The sequence below is a fragment of the Falco naumanni genome, chromosome 16 (genome assembly GCF_017639655.2).
Source record: "Falco naumanni isolate bFalNau1 chromosome 16, bFalNau1.pat, whole genome shotgun sequence".
NCBI classification, from domain to species: Eukaryota; Metazoa; Chordata; class Aves; order Falconiformes; family Falconidae; genus Falco; species Falco naumanni.
The window spans coordinates 1,142,172-1,165,801 of record NC_054069.1 but is presented as its reverse complement, the minus strand read 5'-3'; the positions used below and the strand labels follow the sequence as shown (position 1 = coordinate 1,165,801).

The following is a 23,630-nucleotide window of genomic DNA, read 5'->3' as shown; positions in this document are numbered from 1 at the left end:
GCGGGGCTTCCCTTCGTGCGTGGAGCAAGGCCCTGTGACGATGGCTCCTGGGTGCGTGGCAGCCGTGGCAGAGCTCTGCATGGAGCCCCCAGCACGCCACAGCCCCTGTGGCGTTGTGGCACGGGGAAGAAGCGTCACTTTGTCCCTGACCTCTGCAGAGTGAGCCTGGAAAATGCGGCAGAGCCCCGGCAGGAGCCTCTGCAGGCAGGGACCCCACAGCACTGTCCTTGTCCTGTCCTGCTGGGCTCGGAGCTGGCCCCTGCCCACCAGTTACACCGAGCTTGGAAGCAGGGAGCCGGTTTGCCCATCTCCAGCCAGCGCTTGTGCCCTGTCCCCTGCGCTCTGCCCCTGCCTGGCCTCCCGCAGGCACCGAGCAGCTGTGCGGCTGGGGAGGGAGGCAGGAGGCTGGGGAGGGAGGCAGGAGGCTGGGGAGGGAGGCAGGAGGCTGGGGGGCAGGACGGGCTGCCCCTGCCGCGGCGGGCACAGGGGCACATGTGGCAGCACGAGCGGGCTGAGCCGCTTCCCCGGGCTGTTTCCCCACGGCACTGGGGCCTCGGTGTGTGCCCGCTGCCCAGCAGGGACGAGGCTGGGGGTGATGCCCGGTTGGGGCTGGGAAGGGGAGATGGAGTTGCTCTGGCAGCGGCTCGTGGGTGAGCAGGGTTGGCTTGTTCATGTGTCTTTGGGTTCATTGGTTTATTTTTTTAAAGCTGGGGTTTGTTTTTTTAATCAGCAAAGCCCTTTTGTGTAGCTTTCCAAATAAAGTCTGAAAAACCCTCCTCTCCCCCATCCGTCACTCCTCTGCCCTCCCAACACTTTCTCGCTGCGGAAACGTGAGTCACCCAGCACCTCCCAGCCCCAGCGCCCGTGGGGCCGGGATGCAGTGCCGGGGCGCTGGGGCTGCTCGGGGTCTGTGCCCTGATCCCTGGGAGCCGGGGTAACCAGGGCTGCGCCGGGCAGGGGGAGAGTGGAAGGAGTGAGAAGGAAGGTGGGTGCTGTGGCTCAGGTGGGAGCCGGCAGAGCCACCCTGCGGAGCCATCCAAAGCTGTAGGGAAAGCCCAAGCCCCGGCTCTAGTTTTCCCAGTTTTGGAGCTGGAAGAAGGAGCAAATGTGGCCCAGGTGCCTTCAGCAGCTTTTCAGGAGGGTGGCTTCGGCTTTCTCCGCACCGCTGGCCAGGGGTGACAGGGTGGGGAGGAAGAAACCTCATCAGGCCACGCTAGATGAATAACCTTTTAATTTTGACAAAAACGAAGTACAAAACCGAGGCCAATTTTCTTTTCTCCCCGTTCGCAAGGGTCGCTGCAGCAGTGGCGCGGGGCTGCGGGCAGGCAGGATGGCTCCGGCGGCTGGGGCACGTGCCCTTCCCACCCCCCGCCCCAGGGATGGCGGCAGGGCACCCATGGGTGCCAGCGAGCGCGGCAGGGGCAGGGCCAGCTGGCGGTGGGGATCGCAGGGGTGTGCGAGGCCGGGGGGCAAGGGCTGCCTGGGGCACGGCGCGAGCGTGGTGGGGCTGCCCCCGTGTCCCCGAGGCTGGGTGCGTCACCATGCGCGGGGGCCACGGCTGGGCGCGTGCTGCCGTTGCTTGCGCTGAAGGGTCGGTTGGGCTGGCTGGCGTTTTCTTTCCAATAAATACCAATCGGTGAGGGGCGGCCACCGGTGCTTGCGTGGCTGCAGCGCGCTGGGCCGGGGGGAGCGAAGGCGGAGGTCCCGGCTGGGGCTGCTCTCCCGGCAGCGGGAGGGCTGGGGGCGGCGAGGGGGGCTGCCTAGCTGATGATCTGCCGGGGCCGGCCGTAGCTCATCCCCGCCTGTGATGCCCCCTTGTTGCTCCCCATCTGTAAGCCGATGACGTTCTTGCCCTCCTTTAGCTGGCTCTCGGTGAACTCCCGCTTGTGCTCCTGCGCTTTCCTGTGGGGTGGAGGGAGAGGCCATATGGCACCTGTGCCCCCCCAGGGCAGCCAGACCTTCATCCCCAGGGTGCCAGCAGCCTCCGTGCCCCAGGGGTGCCCCAGCCGCCCACCCTTCCCCTCCAAAAGCTCAGCATCCTGCACCCACGTGCTCCAGGGCACCGCCGGGCAGTGGAAAGAGCCCACCCCAGGCAGCCACAGGGGTTGGGGGTCCCTATGCCCGGGCCCATGCTCCTCCACTTACTTCATGAACCAGTTGGGGTCCCCGTGGTAGTTCCCGTCGTTCTTGGTGACCGCCAGGCTCCCCAGGGCCATCAGTGTCCTCTGCACCGCTGCCATGTCCTTGGCTGCCGAGGGACAGCGGGGCGTGAGGATGGGCACAGCGCAGCGGCCTCAGCACCCCCCACCTCCGGCTGCCCCCACCCCCCACCCGCACCTTCAAAGAGGTCGACGGTCTGGAACATGTCCGTCTTGACCACACCATAGTCCTCGGCCGCCTTGAGGAACTGGGCGATCTGCTCCATCTGCTTGAAGACCATGGTGGGGGGGGGTGTCAGGGATCTTGACAGGCTTGGAGCCGTCGGGGTAGAGGCTGTTCACCAGCCTGCTGAGGACCTGCCGGCAGAGGAGAGGCTGGGCTCGCAGCACCGCACACGCCACTGGCTGCGGGGCCCCCCACCGGCCACCCACCCATCTCTGGGGCCGGTGGGCGCCGTGGGTGCCCGCCCCCCCCCCCCCCCACTTACGATGCCATTCTTCAGCCAGACCTGGAAGCCCAGGCGGCCTCGCTCGGGGCGACCCACCGCAGCCCCGCACTGCGCCACGATCCACTCCACCAGCCGGTCCTCCAGCTCGTCGTCGTACTTCTTCTCGATCTTGGACTGGACGTCCCTGCTCAGGCCGTATGACGGGCCCTTGTTTGCCATATCTGCGGTGGGTAGGAGACCTGGCAGCGGGACGGGGACCATCAGGCTGCGGAGATGCTGTCCCCCTGCCCAGGGACACCGCAGCCGCCCCAGCACCCTGTGGCATCCACCTCTCGTCCTGGTGCCGTGGGGATGTGCCCTCCTCCCAGCTCTTCCCTTGCCACACCACGGCCCTTCAGCTCTGCCCGGGAGCACTGGAGGATGGGCGCATGGCCAAGATCCCCCCAGCCTGCCCGGACAGAGGGTTCCTGTCTCAGCAGAGGTGCCTTGTCCCCAGTCCCCAACTCAGGCTGTGCAGGAGAGCAGCCTAATCCCCATCCCTGCCTGCTCAGGGTTGGCACTGAGGTCCCTGGCACGGCCGTGCCTCGCAGCTGGAGCAGCTGTGCTGCCCCACGGGCGCTGCAGAGCAGAGGGGTCCAGGTGGCAGGGTGACTGTGGCACGGCATGGTGGCCATGGCACGGCGGGGTGGCTGGGGCACGCTGGCCCTGGCGCTGTGGGATGGCCTCGGCACAGCGGGTCCCGGTGCCGAGGAGGAGCGCAGGCGAGGCAGGACCACGGCGGGAGCCGTGCCTGTGCCCTTGTAAGGGCATGCGGCGGGCAGAGATGGCAGGTAGCTGGCTGCAGGCAGGGCTGGAGGATGCCAGGGAGGATGCCAGGGGGACTGGCACTGTGAGCTGGCAGCCAAGCCCTCAGCGGAGCTGGCCTCACCCACCCCCTCGGCTCAGCACCCTGCTCAGCATTAAGCCACTGAGTGCCCGGGCTGCGCTCTCGAGGAGCTGTGTGCTCGGTGCCTGCACCCACAGCCTGCCCCAGGTGGGCTCACCCCGACGGCCAGGCAGATGCACCCCGGCGCCTGCAGGACAGGCTCTGAGACCTGGCACAGCTCGGTGCAGCGGAGGACGCTGACCCCGCTTGCTGCTGGTGGTGCGGCAGCCCCCCACGAGCCCCACAGGCAGCCTGTGCCCAGGTCCCGGGCACTGCCAGGCACGTCCAGCAGAGCCACAGCAAGCTCCGCTCCGTGCCCTGGCCGCCCAGTGCCCCGTGCCCTGGCCCATTCCGGCACAGGGGGAGTGCGTGCAGACCCCAGCCTCACCAGTCATGGCTCCCCTGGCCACACGGCAGTGTCTGTTGGCCACCAGCTGCCCCCGGCCCCGCAAGCCAAGTGCCCCAAGGCATGGGGCAGAAACAGGCAAGTGGGGGCTTGACTGACCCCCCCCTCCACGCTGAGCCCGCAGCCGCACAGCCCCGACGGCAGCACAATCCAGAGGAGCAGGAGCAGCACCGAACCCTGGGCAGCACCCCCAGGGAGCCACGTCCCCAGTCCGAGCACCGGTTTCCCCTCATCTGGGGAGCAGAGTTGCAATCCAAAGAGCAGCATCCACATCCTGGGGAGCGTCACCCCCATCCAGGGAGCAGCATCCCCATCCCGGGGAGCGGCATCCCAGTCGGAGAGGGAGAATCCCCATCTAGGGAGCAGGATTGCAGTCCCAGGAGCAACACCGACATCCTAGGTGTGGGGTCCCCATCCCGTGGAGCAGCACCCCCATACCAGGGGGTGGCATCCCCACCCCGGGCCCCCTCCCCACTGCACTCCCCCACCCCCACCCCCCGCTGCAGCAGGACTTACAAGCAGCTGCTCACGGAGGCGAGGGGCGATGCTCTGCGCGGGAGCCAGCACACTGCACAGCTGGGAAGAGCTGACCCTGCGCTAAAAGGCCGACGCCAGGACAGTGATGTCAGCGCAGCCGGGGGGGCAACCCCCCCAGCCCTCCCTCCCGGGGCGCGCCAGCCCCGCGGCGCATCATCACTCCAGCCCAGGCACCATATTTGGGGAAAGACTCCGAAAATCGGTGACTAAGGCCCGTGCCCAAGCATTCCCTGCGTGCCTCCACCCCAGTGGGTTTGGGAGCAGGGAGGAAGCGGGGCCGGGGGCTGATGGAGTCAGTCCTTTTATAGCCAGGGCCGCAGCCGCCGCAGAGGGTTTCTGCCCTGACTTCATGGCTGGTTTCCCCATGTGCTCACCAGCGGGGAGCTGGGGCAGCCGAGCGGGGCTCCCCGCAGGGCTGCCGTGGGGCACAGCCACCCGGGCAGCACCCACGGCTGCGGCGTGCCCTGCTCAGCCCGGCCAGGGCAGCGAGGCTGCGGGTATCCCGTGGGCACCGTGCCTGGGCATCCCGCAGCCGGCCCCGGGATTCCTGCCGCCCAGGCTGGCAGCAACCAGCTGCAGCGGGCCAGGGCGCCGCGGGGCATGTAGCAGCCCTGGGATGCTACGGGGAGTCCCAGGACCCTTGCTGCCTGTGAGGTGGGACCTCCCTGAGCATCCCTACTCCCCCAGGGGCTGCCGGTCCCCCGCACCCCACAGACCTGCCCCCAGCAGCCCCCGTCCTGCACAGGGGGTCTCTGGTGCAGGAGGGCGGCAGCAGCGCTGCCGAGCCCCTGTGGCATCTTCCCTCTCCCCAAGTCCTGGTGGGAAGGAGGAACCAGTGCTGCAGCAGAGCCTGGCTGACACCCGCCGGCAGCAAGGCAAGGCAGAGCCCACTGCCTCCGCTGCCCCCCGAGGACCCCCCGGTGTCCCCCAGGCTCCCGCTGCCCAGGCAGGAGGCAGCAGGCGTGGGCAAAGTGCAGACACTTTAATTAGCGAGTCCCTTCCCAGCAGACCCACGCACGGAGAGCACACGGCAGCCTCGGTGGGGAGCGGGGGGGGGGGGCACACAGCGGGCAACACCCCCCCGGGATGCTAAAGGAGATGTGAGGGGGGCTGCTCCAGCCACCGGCACCAGCACCGGCACCGCGCCGGAGGCATGGACCCCACCTTCCACCCATACGACTCAGGCACTGAAGAGAGACCCGCACCCATGTGCTCAGGGGGCCACGGGGCTGCGGGCACAGCGCGCACCCCGGCCCTCCACCGTGCCCATGGACGCATGGACACGGAGCAGCAGCAGCAGCACCTTTTCCAGTGTCACTTGTCACCAAGGACGGGTGCCCCAGCAGCCCCCCAGTCCCATTTTTGGCTACGATGAGCCTGGGGACAGGCACGTAGCACCTGGGAGAGACCTGGCTGACGGGGAGGAGGCACACTGGGACCCCCGGGCTGCACGGGGAGGGGGACGGAGCAGCTGTTGGGACCCACAGCACAGGCATCCCTCCCCAGGGGCACACACTGCCCCGGTGGGTCCCCGCTCTGGGGGCCTGCGGCTGGGCATTTGGCACAGTCCCAGGGCAGCGGGCAGCTGTGGGCCCCTAGAAGACGTAGATCTTGTCCCGCTGGACACAGTCCAGGTCATCGTCCAGCGTCAGCAGCACCTGCGGGGCGAGGGGAGCGGGGCCGCTGTGAGCCGGGGTGGCCGGGGGCAGCCAGCAGCCGCACCGCCGGCGGGCAGCACCTACCAGGAAGGAGCCGAACATGGCGATGGAGGAGAGGAAGTGCCAGATGTCGTGGTCATCAAAGAAGTCGAGCAGGATGCAGTCGCGGTTGTGCTCCCGGGACTCAGCCGGTGTTTTCTGTGGGGGACAGGGGCAGCCATCACCACGCCAGCCCACAGCCAGCCACCCTGCCGCAGCGCCTGCCCACTCACCTGCCAGGTGCTGAGCCCCTGGAAGAAGAAGAAGAGGGCGAAGCCCCAAACCACCGAGGTGCCGATGATGCAGAGCAAGGGGATGAGCTTGATGCGCTCGCCGCTGCGGAGCTGCGGGGGAGACCAGGGTCAATGTGCAGGCAGGAGCCTGCAGGGGGGCCAGTCCCTGTCCAGCCCACCCTGCACAGCCGGGCAGGGGGCTGGCAGCCTTGGCTCGCACCTTCATGATGATGTAGAAGGCGAAGTAGAGAAGGAGGTTGCAGATGCCGATGGCCAGCAGGTAGGAAGCGAAGTCATTGGGGCGGACAATGAGGCCGTAGGCAGCGCTGGGGAGGCAGGGACAGGCAGTGGGGTCAGTGCAGCCTGGGGGTCCCCCCGCCTGCCGTGCCCATGCGCCCCACTGTCCCCGAGGCACGCCAGCAGCCCCCGGGAGATTGGGCAGCGCATGGGGACACCAGGGCTGCCGCAGCTACAGGGGGGACCTGTCATGCTCGGCTCACAGCTGTCACAAGCTGGCTGTCCTCAGCCCAGCCCCAGCAGAGGGGACCGCAGCCAGCAGGGCCATGTCACAGGAGCAGGGTGGGGGTGGCAGCAGGGACGGGGAGCACCGACCAGGCTGGGAGAAGTGTCGCGGGGTCTGGCGTGTACCCAGCTCTGCACTTACAGAGACCAGTTGATGATGTTTCCCATGACCAAGAGCACCATTCGATCCTGCAAAGGGTGAGGGGGGGCCGTGAGGGGCAGGCAGCCGGCCGCTCCAGGGAGGGAGGGCTGCCAGGTGGGGTCTCAGCAGAGCCAGGGACCCTGGTGCCACGAGCCGCGGTGCCAGCACTCACCACGTACATGGGCCCACTGCACTGCCGGACGCAGTCCGTGTACAGCACATGCAGGATCCTGCGCAGGATGCCCGAATCTGCAGGGAGAGGAGAAGTCGCACCGGGGGCACCGCTGCGCTGCCCCCCACCCACCCTGCTCGCAGCAGTGCCCCCCACCTCACCCAGCTTCCAGCGCCCCATGTAGTAGAGCTGGGTGCTCAGCAGCAGGGTGGCCACGATGTGGATGACGGAGAAGACAATCCAGAAGGCTGTGTTCCCCTTGCCGAAGACCTGCGGGGCGAGTGGGGTGGCGGGCAGTGGGCTGTGGGGGTGACCAGCCACCCCGCCCCCAGTGGCACCCACCATACTCACCACACCAACGACAGAGAAGAAGATGACAAGGGCCAGGCAGGCGTAGGCGCTGTAGGCGCTGGCGTTGATGTCTGGGTGGCGCTTCTGGTAGAGCTTCAGCATGCAGAGCCCCGCGATCATGTACATGAAGGAGGTGTCTGGGGGGGCACAGCAGTGAGCGGGGTGGGGGCAGCCCTGGTGCGAGCAGCAGGGGACTGGAGGACACTCACCGAACTGGAAGTTGGTGTAGTTGGGGCAGACGTGGTAGCAGGCGCTGAGTAGCCCCTCCATCATGAGGGCAGTGCCCATGGCGTAGAAGAGCCCAAAGTGCTTGGGGATGCCGCATTCCTGGGGGGTGGGAGGAGAGGGAAGGGAAGCAGGGGGTCCTGGGTGGCAGAGACCCCTGTGGGCACACAGTCCAGCAGCCGCCCATCCCTTCTCACCAGGGCGTGGGCATCATTGCGCATGAGCGCCCGGTTGTAGTTGATCTCCCGCTGCAGGATGATGAGCAGGAAGAGCAAGCCCAGCAGGACGTAGCCCAGGTTGCTGAGGATGTTGTTGAAGGCGCTGCGGGGAAGCAGTCCAAACATGGGTGCTGCAGACCCCTCTCCCTCCCTGGGACCCCACTGCGGCCCTGCCCTGGGTGCAGGGGACCCCCAGCCACCCACCACCACCCCTGAACCCACCTGAGGTTCCCCAGCGGGTGGGCACACAGAAAGTTGTAGTAGCAGATGTCCTGGTTGCCGGTGACATTCACCACCTGAGCACGTGGGCACAGTGCAAGCAAGCGGTGGTAAGGCATGGGGACATGGGGGATGACCAGGGACATCGCCATCGTGGCTGGGGAGCAGCCCCCAGAGCTCCCGGGAGCCCCGTTTGCTGTCACTGTGCCCCACTTACCGTCTGGTAGGTGATGACAAGCTGGATGACAGGGAGAGCGTAGAAGACTGCGATGGTGGCGATGTTCCTGGGAGAGGCAGGGGGGTGTCAGGGGGTCCCTGCCGCCCACCCAAGGTCGGGATACCGCTCCACACTCCCTGTTCCCATTGCCCCCCACTCACCAGAAGTAGATCTGGTACTTCTTCCGCAGCACCCGCTTGTCCTTGCGGGCCAGGTCAGCCACGCAGAGGTATTGCTGGAAGGAGAGGCAGGTGGAGGGCTCACCCCGGCCAGCGGGGAGCAGCCAGTGGGGGGCCAGGGGCACGGGGCAGGACACACCTTGGTGCGGATGACGTTCTTGTCGTAGTCAATGTCAGCCAGCGTGTCGTAGTCATCCTCCTCGACAGAGCTGAGCGAGTCCAGGCGCGGCCGGCTGGCCACGTTCTCCAGCGACCGCTCCCCTGCAGCCGAGCCGGGGCCGTCAGCGGAGCCCCTTGGCCGAGACCGCCTCGGTGCCCACCCCGCGGGACCCCAATCACCCCCAATTAACAGTTCGGCTGCCTCCCTGCCAACTCACACCGGAGACAGGCTCCAGATCCCTGCACTGCCCCTGCCCCGGGGACGCGCACTGGCTGTGCCCACGTGGGCGAGCATCGCCCCGTGCCACCGTCCCCCAGGGCTCAGTGGGGGACAGCTGGGGGCCAGGAGGACAGTGTCCTCCCCTGCCCCGCGGCCCCGCAGGTGCTGCCCTGGCTCTCAGGGAGGGAAGGAGGGGACAGGGGTACTCAGCGCCCCGGGCGCTGAGCTGGGGGCAGGGCAGATTTTGGTGCGATTCGCCTGTCCCCGCCCGGTACCATCATCTACCCATGGCAATGCTCAGCGGCCTCAGCGGGGCGGAGGGCGTGCGCCGCTTGAACTGCTCCTGCCCTTCAAAGGAAAGCAAGAGTTACCGAAGCAGGAGTGGGGTTGAGCCCTGGGGGGGTTCCCCGGAGCATGTCCGCCCGATGGAGACCCCGCTGTGGGCCTGCAGGGAGGGGCTGGCAACCCAGGGACCCTTCCCAGGAGATGGAGAGGGACAGTGTGGGGATGCTGCCCTGGCGCGCTGGCTCTGCAGGGCTGCGGTCATGCCAGCCACCGCACCGCTGCCCCGGGACTCACCCACGTAGCCGTACGGGACTTCTGCCGAGCCCATGCTGTCCGTGACGCCTTCGGTGCTGCCGGAGGAGCCGTTCCCTGCAAGGGCGGTCAGGCCAGGTGGGCACAGCCGCCTGCCGACAGGCTGGGAGGGGAGGGATGGCGTGTGGCACTCACCAAAGGAGCCATAACCGTAGCTGTCATAGGGCGAATGGCCCAGGAAGGAGTCAGGGATGCTGCGGGCATGCCCTGCAAGACAGGAGGGTCCCCGTCAGCCACTGGCAGCCTCCTGTGGCACCCCTGGCCCGGGGGCGCGTGGCCATTCAGCACGGGGCAATGCTCCGTGCCCCTGCTCTGGCACCGGCGCAAACGCACAGACAAGGACAGAGCAGACACTGGCACCTACCCAGTAGAGATGCTGGGAGTCCCCAGAAAGTCATGGAAAGAAAGAGACAGTTGGTGAGATGCTCGAGACCCAGCGCAGACCTGCCAGCCCCAGCCCCAAGGGCATCCCTGTCCCCCGGACATCGGGCTTTGTCCCCAGGGCGCCGGGGTACAGGCAGGGCTCAGGCAGACAGCAGGGAACTCCTGCAGAACCAAGGGCTTCACCGCAAGCTTGAGAGGGCAAAATAACCGGGAACCCCCAGGGAGACCCCCCACGTGCCACTGCCACCAGCTGCTGCCCCCAGCCCCTCACCCGTGTCCAGGCTAGGCGAGTCCATGGCTGCCAGGAGCCCCTTCCTCTTCTGCTGCCTGCCGAGGGAAGTGGCAGTGAGCGGCGCCGTGCCGGCAGCCAGGGGCAAGGGCTGGGGCCCGGGTGGCACAGCACCCACGGGCTCAGCACCCAGAGGGGAGGCTGGCCGGGGCAGCGATGCCCAGGAACTCACCGGCAGCTCTCCCAGCAGGCGATGACCAGTGTGAGGATGTAGAAGGAGAGGAAGATGCCCAGGCAGAAGAGCACACTGCTGACATAGGCCTCCGCTGCGCAGGGCCGGGACAAGCCCTCAGCATGAGCGGCAGCACCGGGGACCTGCCGTGGGGTCCCTGCAGAGCCCAGCTACCCCCAGCCCCAAACGGCCCCTCCTCAGCTTACAGGTTATGGCAGGTGACACCATCACCTCCAGCATCTTCTGCCGGTTGTGCTGATCCACAGGCTCATCTGGAAGAAGGCATGGGCTGGGGTGGGGGCTCAGCCCTGCACAGACGCTGCTGCTCACCCCATCCCCAGCACGCCCCCAGCACACAGCCCACAGCAGTGGGGACGTGCTGGTGGGTGGGCGCTTCCCCTGGCCCCCCCGGCGTACCTGGTGCAGCATCTTTGGAGAGAGGGTAGTAGGGCAGAGCCCCCCCACACGCCTCATCCTCTGTCTTTACCACCACCACCACGTAGAAGCTGTTGCTGGGGAAATCCTTCTTCTGCAGCGGCCGTCCCAGAGGGTTGAGAGACAGGGGTCAGCAGAGCCCAGCCAGGCGTCTCCCATGCTGCCCCATGCTGCTGGGGCTGCCTGGGGGGCTGGGGGCCACCCCGGAATGACAGCCTGTGCAAGCTCTGCTAGCTGGTGCTACCTGGCAGCACCAGGGGGGCTGGCAGTGGTACAGCCCCATGGCGCAGCCCCGCACCGTGGCCCCGCACCCACCTGCACCGTGATGGCTGCCTTCTTCGTCATGGTCTGGTACATCCCGATGAAGGCCACATTGTTGTCCAAGTCGTACACAGGGCACTGCGGGGACAGAGGGGCTGTCATCCCCGCCGGGCATCACGGATCGCCTGGACAGGAGACCCCGCTGCCCAAACCTACCAGGATGTCCTGGATGGAGATGACGGAGCAGGGGAAGGCCATGGCCGAGGTCACCTTCACAATCACCGAGTCCACTCCCTCGGGGAACTCGTACTTGAAATACTGCGGGGGGGAAGGGCCCGTCACTGCCATGGGGGCCACACTCTCCTCCCTGGGTGCAGCCCCCCCCTGCCACGCCACACCATGCCAGCTCCTCCTCACCTGCGGCTGGGCGGCCGTGGCATTGAAGCTGAACCTTTCGTTGGTCCTGCAGAGAGCACAGGGAAGACGGCGACTGGCGAGGGGAGCCCGTGGCCCCGGCACGCAGCCCTGGTGGGCGGTGGGCAGGCATGGAGGGGGACCGGGGACGCAGGGCTGCCCTCACCGCAACACAAAGTTCTCCACGTGGGTGACCCGTAGCTTGTAGGAGGCGTTGAGGGACAGCGTGGAGACATCCACGTAGAAGTGCTGGGTCTCCACCTCCGCCTTGGTCTGGGGCTGGCAGAGCGTGCGGCTCACCTCCTGGTACGCGTATTTCCGCTGGTATCTGGGTAGGCAGAGCCGTGCTGCACCCACCACCGCCGAACTCTGCCTGCCGGGACCCCTGCCCGCCCACCAGGACCCCTGCCCACCCACCGGTCCTCGCGGCTTGGCTGGGCAGGGGGCCACGCGGCGCCCCCCCCCCCCCCCCGTACTCACAGTCCCCGGAGGATGAGCGGCACCTGGAAGGAGACCACCGCCTCCTTCTGCCTCACCACGAAGAGGACGGGCAGGTCCTTGTGGTCGGAGAGGACGTTCACCGACACCCGCACGCCCTCCGTCTGCGGGGAGAGCGGGGAGGCGAGGCGTTGGCTGGGCACCGCCACCTGCGGCCGCCTCATCCCCGGTGCCTGGACTTTGCACGGCCGTCGTGGCTGTTGAGGCATCCCCGCCGGGGGGACCGTGCCCCCTGCCCGCCCCAGGCCCCGGGGCCGGGGGTCCCGTGGGGGTGTGGGCAGTGGTGGGACGTGGGCAGCGGTCGTGGTGGGTGCTCACCCTGTTCCGGCAGACGCTGTGGTTGAAGGCGTAGATGTTGAGCAGGTCGGCGTCCACCCAGTCGGCGTAGGTGGTGTTGAACTGGGCCTCCTTCTCCAGCACGCGCCGGGGCCCGCGGGGCTGGGCCCGGGGCAGGGTGGGCGGCGGGGTGGGCGGCAGGGCCAGCAGCGGCAGGGCCAGCAGCGGCAGGGCCAGCGCGGCCGCCCCGGGGCCCGGCATCGCGCCAGCATCCCCGGCCGGCCGGGCAAGGTCCGCCGGGGCGGGACGGGACGGGACGGGACGGGGCGGGTCAGCCGGGGCGCTGCCGGGCACCCTGCCCCATGGCGAGCCCCGGGGGCGGCGCCGCTGCCCGGTTGCGGTGCCGGTGATCGGTGTCGGTCCCGGTGCCCGATGCTCGGTGCCGGTGCCCGGTGTCGGTGCCCGATGTCGGTGCCCGATGCCCGATGCTCGGTGCCGGTGCCCGGGCTTAGTGCCGGTGCTCGGGTTCGGTGCCGGTGCCCGATGCTCAGTGCCGGTGCCCGGGTTCGGTGCGGGTGGCCGGTGCCGGTGCCGTCCCCCCCCGCGGCCCGCAGGCAGCTGTAAACACGGGCCGGCGGTGACGTCACGCGCGGTCTCACGTTCAAGGCCGGGCCGGGGAAGTGACGCGGCGGCGGGCGGGGCCGGGGTGCGGGGGGCGGCCCGGGGAACCCCCGCCCTGGGGAGCTCCTGCCGCGGGGGGAGCCCCGGGGGGAAGCCCCGGCCCGCAGGGCAGTCCGTGTCCCATATAGGACCCCATAGGGGAAGCCCTGCCCCGTAGAGGAGCCCCCGCCCTATATAGGACCCCATAGGGGAGCCCCCGCTCCGTATGATACCCCCTTGGGGAGCCCCTACCCCATACATGTCCCATAGGGGAAGCCCTGCCCCATACAGGACCCCACAGAGGAGCCCCTGCCCCATAATAGACCCCACAGGGGAAACCCTGCCCTGTGAAGGAGCCCATGTCCCCCACAGGACACCACAGGGGGGGCCCTGCCCTGTATAGGATGCCATAGGGAAGCCCCTACTCCATACGGCGCTCCCTTGGGGAGCCTCTGCCCCATAGGGGAAGCCCTGCTTTGTATGGGACCCCATAGGGGAGCCCCTGGGGCTGGGCAGGGACGGTTGCCCCCCACCCCAAGCCACCCTTCAGGACACAGGGGCTGCCCCAGCCCCTCTGATGGGACAAGGACCTGTCCCACCCAGGAGCCCCCAGCCTGGGCAGGGGGCCGGGGCCAGGTGAGGCCACCGGGGCCAGGTGAGGCCACCGCCGCCCCTACAGCTGGCAGCGCCGGAGGCCTTTGCTACTGCTGCTGGTGGCCTCGCTCAGGGGTTGTCACGCGCTGTCACATGGCAGCAGCTACCTGCCACCAGCAGCCACCGACCCGCCTGGCACCGGCGGCCACAGCGGGGTCCCTGGCTCGACAGCTCGGTGTGGCTGGCCGGGCCGGCTGAGCTGCTGCGGTGATGGCGGGTGCACCATGCCGTAACCGGCCCTGGCTCCCGCTCCTTCCTCGCCGTGGGGACTCCCCCGTCCCGGACCTCGCTCCCTGCCCCAGCCTGCAGCTGATGGCTCCTCTCCGCCCGGCACCGGTGGGACCTGGTGGCACGCTGGTTGCCCACGCTGCTGGCCCAGCCCGCCTGCCCACTGCGGTCCCCGCGCGTTAGGGGCATGGAGATGTGCTGCACCCACATGGGCACCCTCTGGACCTCTGCGCAGGGGCTCCCTCCCGTTTGCAGCGCCCTCCGTCACCACAGCGTGAAGTAATTGGAAGTACTTGGAAGTTTTTCCACGGCTCCGTTCATGGGGAAAGCAGGAGCAATACCAGCAGCGTTTTACCGTGTGTGTCTCTTCAAAGCTCACCATCCGAGCTGCTGCCGAGCTTCGCGCTTACAGCCCTCCGTCTAATGGCTCTGTGGGCATTATCCCGCACTTCAGGTGTCTGAGATTGGGGGTTTTGGTTTAAAATCCCACCCTGAAACAGCTCAGCCCCACGTAACCTCATAGAAAACCATTTCCTAGGCTTGAACTGACATCCGAGGCCTCTCCCGCTGGCTTCCCTCTCTTCTCTGCGGGACAAACATCAGGAGACAAGAGCACTGCTGCTATTGTGCACTTTATTTCTATAGGTCCTCTCACAGAGGATCCCAAAGCACTTTTCAGAGAGTCTGCACATTGCTTCCAGGTTACGGGTGCTGACGCTGACAGCAGGTGGAACAACTTGCTTGGGGACAGACGGACACCCGTGCAGGAGCTAAACCACAACTCCAACCTACTCCGTTCAGATTTGGGTATCGCCTCCGCCAGGATGGCTTCACGTTGGATTGTGTGGTGATGCACACACCCTGTTTGTTTCAGGGCGATGACAAATAAACGGCTGAGTTATCAGATACAAGGCGATGTCCTGTCAAGGGCCAAAATACCAGCTACCTTCACCTGCAGAACCCTGCTTACAGCTTTGGGTACAGGACCAAAGCTCTGCGTGGTGAAAAGAGAGGAAAAACAAACCAAAAAAGGGCCCCCCAACAGAGCGGGGGAAAGCAGAGGTATTCCATGAGGAGTGAGGATCCAGCCGAGCATGAGTCCGAAGACCCCTGGGAGGGAGCGCTGCAAGCAAGCGCGCCTGGTGGGAGGTGTGTGGGGCAGCTCTGTGTGGGGCAGCACCTCCCCAGCCCCCGCAGGAATGGAACACAGTGGGTCACCAACACAGAGAGGGGAGCAGAGACGCGGGTGCCTAGGCACACACACACACACACACGCTGCAACATGGTGGGGTGAAACATTGACATTTATATCGAAATACGCACTAACAGAGTGAGTTCTACCAGCCGATGCATTTTTGCCAAAGCGGAATCACAATTTTTTTGTCCCGGGGAAGGTTCAGGGTGGCGAGCCACCGCAGTGCCTCGGGGCAGGCAGGGCGGGCAGTGCAGAGGGCGGCTGCTGCCTCGTTTCACATGTGGTGCACGCTTTCCTCCTCACAGGTCCCATCCTGCGGCCATCCTCCTGTCCCCCCAGCCAGTTACAAGAGACTCTTCCTGGCCTTTCACATCTTTTGTTTTGTTTTTCTCTCTGCTGCAACAAATACGAAACTGGCAATGCTCACGCCGACAAGATAGCAGGCTCCCACACAGAGCGGCCAAATGCAACCGGGTTGTTTGCGGAGTGAAGCCCCCCAGGGCCGGTTCTTTCCCAGCCAACCCTTAACAAGGACATGGTTCCCGCTGGCCACCAGGCAAGGGGGAGCCCAGCCACAATCCCAAGGGACACTGGTCACCCAGAGCTGGGACCAAAGCTTTTCTCACTGTCTTGAAACGAGGTGCTCGGTTCTTAGCCCTAAGTCAGCGAGGAGGGAGAACCCCTCATTGCCTTCCCACATCACTGCAGTTGTGAGCGGGACACTCCTTACCAGGCAACAACAAGCAGAGCTAAGGTCTGAGCAGAGAGGAGGCTGTCCTCGCCCTCTTTACACGGCACCAGCAGTATTGGAGGTGGTGACGGGAGCAGAGGAGGAAGGCTGTGAGCACCAAACCAAGCACAGAGCGCGGCACCTTAGCAAGCCAAGCCTAAGCAGAGCAGCAGAGCTGTCCTCAGTCACGTTGCAGAAGGCTCAGGAGCCTGCCAAACCTCTCGGTCCCCTCAGCACCCTGCCAAGAGGGGCTGACTCACAGCTGAGCACAGCCGCAGCTGCACGGGTGCCGAGTTGAGAAGTCAGAGCTTTTTACTGGAGAGTACGTTCCTGGTTAGCATCTCTTTTAGCCAAGTGCAGTGGGGAGGGAAGCAGGGATGCATATGTTCAGCTAGCACACTGCCTTTCCACACAAGCCTAGAAACCTGAACAGCTCACAGGGAGCAGAATGTGTTTTATCCTGTCTCCCTGGGGGTGCACAGGGAATGGGGTAAGTCCTTTCCCCAGGACCCCTCCGCTGCAGCCTATTTTTAACACTTTATCTTCCACTCTCCCTTGCCCCAACTTCTCCAGCAAGAACCTTATTGCAAGCGTGAGCAACATTCCCTCAAAGCCATCCTGCAAGGCAGCGGAGCTCTAGAGCGCAGCGGCCAAGTGAGCCTCGGGGAGCAGCGTGTCCCCAGCCTGGCTCATGGGCACAGGACCGTAATCCCTCCTCTACCGCAGCACTCCGAAAACTCCTACTTCTGATCCTGGCAAGTGGGACGCTTCATCTTTCCTTCATCTGTGTGTAGATCACATATACTGGAAACAAAACACACACTATGCATGCAATCCAGGCAGAAATCCTGCTATGATCAAATCTACAGGAAGAGGGGAATGTAGTGGGGACATGAAAGTATTCCTTAATGCTAGGTTATAGACTGCATTAAACACCAGCACCCTTTATTATAAAAAAGGGCAGACAGACTATATACAGTACCTATGTACTTCACTGCAGCAGGGCACAGCAAGCAACCTGGACACCTAAACACCCCTCACTCGGAACATGATACGAAGTGCCCGCTAAAAAGCTATCTGTTCCTCTCCGGTTTATCTGCTGAGAGGAGCACGTGTGACCGCAGATCCCACCTGCACAGGCAGAAGCACAGAGACCTGCGTCAGTGGCTTTTGGCCAGCTACCGCAGCGCAAACCACGGCGAGGTCTGCACAGCACCACCAAGCTCCAACTCTGGCAGGTAACCCAAGGAGGAACAGACTTTATTTAAAATGGTTTTATTTGCAAGTATAGTTATCGAATTCTAGAGGGCTCTGCCTTTCAGGTCCAAACCAGTTGCCTTCTGAAGAAGAGAACCTTTCACTTTTAAATGAAAGGCTGTCTTCGTATGATTGTTAGTAAGACTACAACCAGTCCTCGTAACAAAATAAACACATCACAATTCCACCTAGTAGCAGGCCCTGTAGGAGGGCACCTGCCCCTCCAGCTCCCTTGGCTAGAGGCAAGGAGCAGTGCCCAAGGCAGGAAATGCTACACCTTGACTTCACTTTTTGCTGCAAGAGGCTGTAGTTGCTCAAATAAAATGTTTACACAAGTAAAACAGAAGAGAGAAAGAAATATACACCTTGGAATCTGTAAAGCTTCAGACTGATTTGGGCCTTGCAGGCAGGGGCTATTAATAGGGGCTTTCTTTAGAAAAAAAGGATGTAACAGTCACATACTTAAAAAAAAAACACCCAAAAAACAACAAACGGCACTGCAAAGAGCCCTGTGGCACAGGCAGCTGAGAGGAATGGAAGGTCAGTTCTAGAGTAAAGAGGAAGCAACTGCCTTGTGCAGTGTTTCCTGGATAATTAAAATCCTAAACTGAGCAACTGTTAAAAGCCAGCGACACCACACGCAGACAGGAGCAGAGAACTGGACAACCAGCAGCATCCGAATGAGACTGCCCCCAGGGAAAGCTACGTGGGAGGAAAGGTGCCCTGGCTAGCAGGCATGGTGAAATAAGCACAAGAACAAGCACCTGGGAGTGTTACACGAGTTCGGTTAACCGTTTGTTTCTTTACATTTCAGAATTCCAGTTTCATGCTGCTTCAGAAAGGAGTGAGAAAGCAACACGTGTCACTTAAACCCAAGCACATCACCCCACCCACCCCCCCACCCCCAAAAAAAAAACAACCCAACCAAAAAACCTTTATAAGGTGGGACCAAGTTTGGAAAAATGCATCTGTTCTGGCTTTTGCAAGTGGAATGTGATTCTTGTTCACAGGCTAATACACAGAGCACAATCCCTACAGCCAGGAACGGTGAGCTGGGAGCTGTGCATGGGCTGTCAGGGACAGGCTACAAGGGTTCTAGGACAACCACAGAGCAACAAGATATGAGAGGGGCACAGAGTGACAGTCCTGTTCTCGTTTTAAATGAGGAATGGTTTAAAAGTAAAACTCTTCTTCAGCTAATTTCCTCCTGCAATAAAACCAACCAAGCCGGCCCTCAGATGTACAAGACCAGTTAAACATTAGCCTTCCCCCTCAAAACACTAGGTACGAACATCCGGCAACATTCTACAATGGAAAGTGCTTTAAGAAAGAAGGATTCTGTAGTGCCAGTGACAGAACTGATCTGATGGGCTGGATGATGCTGTTAACGCTGACATCAACTGCTCAGGCCAGGGAAGCTCGTTTCTCCTCGGGGGTCTCCTCCAGCAGCTGCATGATCAGTTCATGGAGGGGTTTGCAGATCTTTGCATAGCCCCCTCCCGTCAGGTGCAGGAAATCAAACATGTCGTGGTATGAGATGGTGCCATCTGAGTGCACGAAGCCGACGTCCACATCCAGAAGCTGGACGTTGGGCAGTTTGGGGAGCGAGGCTTTTAGCAGATGATTCACCTTGGCATTCTTCTGCCGCAGTGGGTTTGGCTTCTCTCCACGAGGTAGCAGGCCCTGGCACAAGGAGGAGGCAAAAAAAGAGCTTCATACTACTCTGATGGCACAACAATGCCTGCTTTCCCTTCCAATTCAGACTGCCTTTTGAGATTTACGATGTCCATGACAAGAGGAACTCGTCCTCTCAATCAGACTTTGCCCATTCAGATTACTATGAAAGGCAGCTGAAGGAGCCAGATGAGCTATAAGTACAACTGGCAAGGCGTCTGCTCTCTTTTTTTCTTTTTCTTTTTTTAAATACATCAGTTTGCATTCTTTCTGTAAGCTTTCAGTGGTGGACTGAATGTCACCACTTAGCTTCTCACTAAGAGAGGCATCAGCTAAGCCATTAAGGCAAGGCAGCCAACTAGGGATTCCAATGCCAGCTCAGATCAGGGCACCTATTTTCCCCTCATGGGGCTCCTTCAACCACATTTTTAAGTGGGACAGCAATACCGCTAAGGAGAATGATTACACCCGCCTCTGGAGTAGCCGGAAGGACAACTTCTGCAAAGCCAGGGAACAAGGGGAGGCACGCACAAGGCAGAAGACAGATAAAGCGACTGCCCTCCCCGGCAACGATCGGTAACTCCCAGCAATGCAGTGGTGCGGTGCAGAGAACACAGGGCCTCCTCAGAGCAGTTTGTTTTCATCACGCTGCAAGAGACATACCAGTACAATAACTTTGGCCTGTGGCTGCTGAGTGTTTATCAGGCGCACGATAGCCTCGATTCCACCTGCTACTTCTTCTGCTGTGTTTTCATGATTATTTGTTCCAACCCAAACAACAATAACCTACAAGGAGAAAAAGCATTGGCATCTTTTCCAGAACTAGTTGTAATAGGCTTGCTGACCCTGAAAACCCTCTGTGACCAGTGAGCTACATGAAGAGTTGGGCTTAAGGCTAAACTCTAACTGCAAGAGGTCTTCAGCTGGCAGTTATGCCCATTTCTGAAGAGCATCTTATGACCTTCTGTTCTGGCCCTCAGCATGCATGAAGAACTGGTACTACTGAACCCTTTCTGGACAGCCCAAGAGACGTCTGAGCCCATCCCATTTCAGAGCCTCTTGGCCAACATACCGGTAGGAGCCAACACTGGTCAAAAAGAGGGTAATGTACGTTTGTACAGGATAGCGTGAGCTGCTTCAGGGCAGGGACAACTGCACAGGCCTATTTTTTATTTTAAAAGACTGTAAACTGCTATATTGCAGGCTTGAATACAAGAGGCACTGCCTCCCTACCTGGGGTATGCACTGCCTAGCAGCACCCTGGTGCAACATCCACTGTTCGCAACAGGGCTGCGACTGCAGGTGCAGACTGGGGAGCTGATCTTCACCACACATCCTGCACGTCACCAACACTATCAAATACTTCAGCATCCCTTCCCAGAGGCCAAGAAGTCTCAGGTCTGAGACACACACAGCAACTCCAAACTACACGGGAAATCATTGGCCTGATCGACATTTTTGCTAGGACTACGAGGTCTCCTCTATTTATCGATGACATCCTCCAATTCGCACGTTCAGCAGTGTAAACCCTGTGTACAAGATGTACAGCTCTGTTCCCAAACACTCCTGGTTTAGCCAAACACGTCTCAATACCTGACGTGCACTCAGTGCCAACAGTTGCCCAAACAAAAAGCTGTGCTAAGGGTAACAGATCGCTCAGTTCTGCACCGCTGCCTGCTTTGGTTTTCTGCTTGTACCTTCGGTTTAATGTTCTCCAGTTCACCATTCTTCAGCCTCCATAGAACGTGTCCTGTGGTGTCTCCACCAATCCCAAAATTCAATGCGTGAAGCGGTGAGAAGAGCTCTCGCCATATCTGCAATCAGAGATCAATCTGCTATGTCACAGCAGCATCCTGATCGTGAAAGAAAGACACTACACAGACAAGCGATGTCTTCAAGGACACTGGAAGTAGCCATGAGACTTCCTCTGAAAACTCACTTCCATAAAGGGCATTTAAACACAGGACGAGGCTTTACTCGCAGGTCCAGAAGAGATGGAGTTGCTGATGTTCAAGCACTCGGTCCTGGCACAAAGGAAGGGGAAGTTCTCTTGAGTAGCTATTTGCCCAACTCATCTGAGACACAAGAGTGCTGGATCTGCTGCAGACCACCATGTCCCTAGCTTCCTTAAGTGCGGGGCTTCTGAAGAAGGTGTCTGACCTGAAGAAATCTTTTCCATCATCAGGTAAAAAAACTAGGCAAAACAGAAGCAGCTCTGGCAGAACAAATCTGCTCAGCTGCCACCGCGGTGGAGCAGCAGAACTCCTCTTTGCCCCAGTAGAGTTTTAGAGAAAAGCCTGTGTGCCAGTGCCACCCCAAGTGCTAGAGGGTTAAACGCGTTCTGGCCACTCTAGAGACAAGACAAGTAAAATTCGTGCCCTTGGGAGGTCAGGTTGGAATCTGAGATTCAAGGAACTAGCAAGGGGTTGTGTAGTGTGTCAAAATGGAGGCAGTCAGTAGTGGATTCAGAGAGAGACTGCAAATGGCTTACAGAGATAACGTGGTAAGGCTTTGTACAAGCACCAGGAAGTTAAGGAAGCAAGGCAAAGTAACAGATGACAGTGAAATGGGAACAGAAGAAATGGTCAGTATTACTCATGATGATCACGTACTGGATAAGAGAGAAAAACACTCTTAATTCCTACAACCCCACCACCTTCCTTTCTTTAACTATACCTCATATTGCTGTAGCAACTGCACCATGGAGTCCCCCACGAAGAGCACGTCAGGCTCCTTGTCTTTGCAGTCCAAGACAAACCTATTGTGCTGGTAAAAGAAAGCAGCAAAGTAAGCTCTGGCTGATAGCTCCTTCTGGGTATCTCTGCTGCAGGACAGAAAGGGACAGCTGCCCAACCAGTTTCCCCTGCTGGGAATTCTCTGAGTTTCTCTCTGCATTAACCCATGAACTGCTGGATGCTCCTCCCAACTATAGCAGCCCCAGCAACAACCTCAGCTCTGATAAGAGCAGCATCTCATCTACTCTACATGACATATGTAAGCCCTGAGCCTGTCAGACGCCCATTAGGTTCAACAATTACAGAGAAATTAACGGTTAGTCACTGCAGTGAGTGTCCTCTGGCTATTTCTCCCTGTCTAGAAGGAAGGGATGGGCAGTCCAGACACCTCACCTCTGCTCTTCTCAGCTTTGTCACTCCCTCAAAAAGACGCACGCTGGAAAGTGCTGCTTTGCACTTTAACAAAAGGGTTGGCAATTCTTCCCAGCTAATGGCCCAGCTGCAGTATTTTCTGAAATGATTTCACCGGGCAGCTTGCAGGTCATGCAACAATGCTGCTTTTTGCCCCGCTTCATCATTATAAGACAGACACATACCGACAGCTTGCCAGCATTGGGACAGCAGAGCTGTTACGAGCTCAGGTTGGAAGCATGGCCAGACAGGCCCACACAGCACGCACCCAATGCCCCCCCACAGCCTCCCAGTAAAGAGGATTCAACCTCCTATGGTGACTGCCCCTCCCAGCCTTACCTGTGACATCCACCTGTCGTCTCCCTGAATATCTTCAGCGGCATGTGGAACTGCTGCTGGGTTTGAGTTCCCCTGGCTCATTCTGTTCCTGCGGAAAGAACATTTCAGACCAGCTCCTTTTGGCGGCTATCACAGCATGCTACCGCTGGGGAAAAAGAGGCTGGCTGGCTAGAAACCGCTGCACTTCCTGACATTCATAATGTACAATTCATGCCTATTCCTACGCGTGTTGACTGCTGGCCGACACCAACATTCATTTTATTCCATGTGCGACTGTCAGACCAACTCTGCAGACAGTCCTCCTGAAGCCATATACTGATTGGACATCCAGGCACGCGAACACAACGTTATAAAAAACAAAGAAGAGATCGTTTCAGACGATGTTCTGCAGAAGCACACCTCAGCTACGCCAGGCTTTAATAACAGAATAGTAAATGCTAACGGTCTGAGGATTAGCCCCTATTAGTATCAAGATATCCAGCTTACGACTCCTGAGCTCCGCGCTTCAGGTGGATTATCTGGCTTCAGGGGACAGTGCATCACAGCGGTATCGATCCCAATGGACCTCAACCAGGAGCACTGGACAGTGGGCTACTGCTTCCAGTTACCACCCCGCGCAACAGCAACGTCCCCCGAAGCCAGCAAGTGCCCGCAGCAGGCGGCAGCCCCAGGCTGCAGAAAGGCAATTGGGGCCAAGGCTTCAGGCGACAGCCGAGTCTGTGATGCGGTTCCCAATTAGCCAGAGAGCTGACGAGCACGGGCCCTCCTCCCCACTGCGCCCACCTGGCCCCCCCCGGCCCCTGCCGGGAGCAGCACCTTCAGCCTGGGGTTAACCCCTGCGGGGCAGGGCTCGTCAGGAGGCTTCCCGCCGCCCCCCACGTCGCCAGGGGGGCCGCCTCCTCTGTTATGGCGGGGCCGCCGCTTCGGGCGGTGTCTCCCCGCTGTCAGCGCCGCCTCCCGAGCCCCCCCCCACGGGCGACCCTCCCAGCGAGTAGGCGGGGGAGCCCTCCCGCGGGGAGCGGACGCCCCGCCATACCCGGGGCGCCGCGCCAGCTCCGCCGCGGGGCGCGGCCCCGGGCCTCCCCACTCCGCCCCGCGGCGCGGCCGGCGGGCGAAGGCAACGAGATAGGTGGCGGCTGCCCCGGCGGGGCTGGGAGGAGCGGCCGCCGCGCCCAGCCCCGGCCCCGCGGACTCACGGCGGCTGCGGCTCCCCCCGCGACTCCATGGCGCTCTTGGGCGGGCGCCTCCCTCCCCTCGGCCCGGGCTGCCACCGCGCCTGCGCGCCCCGCCCGCTTCCGCTTCCGTCGCCGCCGCCCGCCAATCACCGCTCGCTCCCCGCGCCGCTTCCGGCCGCGCTGCCGGAAGTCCCGCCCGGCCCTCCGGGCCGTCTG

At 62.1% G+C, this 23,630-nt stretch overlaps 3 protein-coding genes across 8 annotated transcripts; all 3 read right to left on the bottom strand.

Moving 5' to 3' along the window:
- Window positions 1-1,216: 1,216 nt before the first annotated feature.
- TAGLN (transgelin) lies at window positions 1,217-5,032 on the bottom strand. The gene is given in 6 exon segments (XM_040615929.1): window positions 1,217-1,902; window positions 2,146-2,248; window positions 2,338-2,449; window positions 2,451-2,516; window positions 2,648-2,847; window positions 4,456-5,032. Coding segments are annotated over 5 exon segments (603 nt in total). The 5' UTR covers window positions 2,828-2,847; window positions 4,456-5,032; the 3' UTR covers window positions 1,217-1,760.
- Window positions 5,033-5,443: 411 nt separating this feature from the next.
- SIDT2 (SID1 transmembrane family member 2) lies at window positions 5,444-13,012 on the bottom strand. 6 transcript variants are annotated; one of them, XM_040615919.1, is made up of 28 exons: window positions 12,399-13,012; window positions 12,063-12,184; window positions 11,749-11,910; window positions 11,586-11,631; window positions 11,385-11,486; window positions 11,223-11,306; window positions 10,890-11,001; window positions 10,679-10,744; window positions 10,473-10,566; window positions 10,283-10,338; window positions 9,992-10,003; window positions 9,763-9,834; window positions 9,610-9,684; window positions 9,316-9,378; window positions 8,791-8,912; window positions 8,634-8,707; window positions 8,473-8,539; window positions 8,259-8,332; window positions 8,016-8,139; window positions 7,803-7,920; window positions 7,594-7,730; window positions 7,404-7,512; window positions 7,243-7,319; window positions 7,071-7,117; window positions 6,627-6,732; window positions 6,407-6,517; window positions 6,219-6,332; window positions 5,444-6,134 (listed from the first exon to the last, which is right to left on the bottom strand). In XM_040615919.1, the coding sequence occupies exons 1-28, from the start codon at window positions 12,615-12,617 to the stop codon at window positions 6,072-6,074; spliced, it is 2,628 nt and encodes an 875-aa protein (XP_040471853.1). In that variant the 5' UTR covers window positions 12,618-13,012; the 3' UTR covers window positions 5,444-6,071. The 6 variants fall into 6 exon arrangements, with proteins under 6 accessions (XP_040471853.1, XP_040471855.1, XP_040471854.1 ...); XM_040615921.1 differs by lacking the exon at window positions 9,316-9,378; XM_040615920.1 differs by lacking the exon at window positions 9,992-10,003.
- A 2,172-nt stretch (window positions 13,013-15,184) lies between these two features.
- PAFAH1B2 (platelet activating factor acetylhydrolase 1b catalytic subunit 2) lies at window positions 15,185-23,567 on the bottom strand. The gene is made up of 6 exons (XM_040616121.1): window positions 23,436-23,567; window positions 22,240-22,327; window positions 21,431-21,520; window positions 20,452-20,568; window positions 19,418-19,540; window positions 15,185-18,763 (listed from the first exon to the last, which is right to left on the bottom strand). Exons 1-6 carry the CDS (start codon window positions 23,462-23,464, stop codon window positions 18,485-18,487), a joined length of 726 nt encoding a protein of 241 aa, XP_040472055.1. The 5' UTR covers window positions 23,465-23,567; the 3' UTR covers window positions 15,185-18,484.
- Window positions 23,568-23,630: the final 63 nt, after the last annotated feature.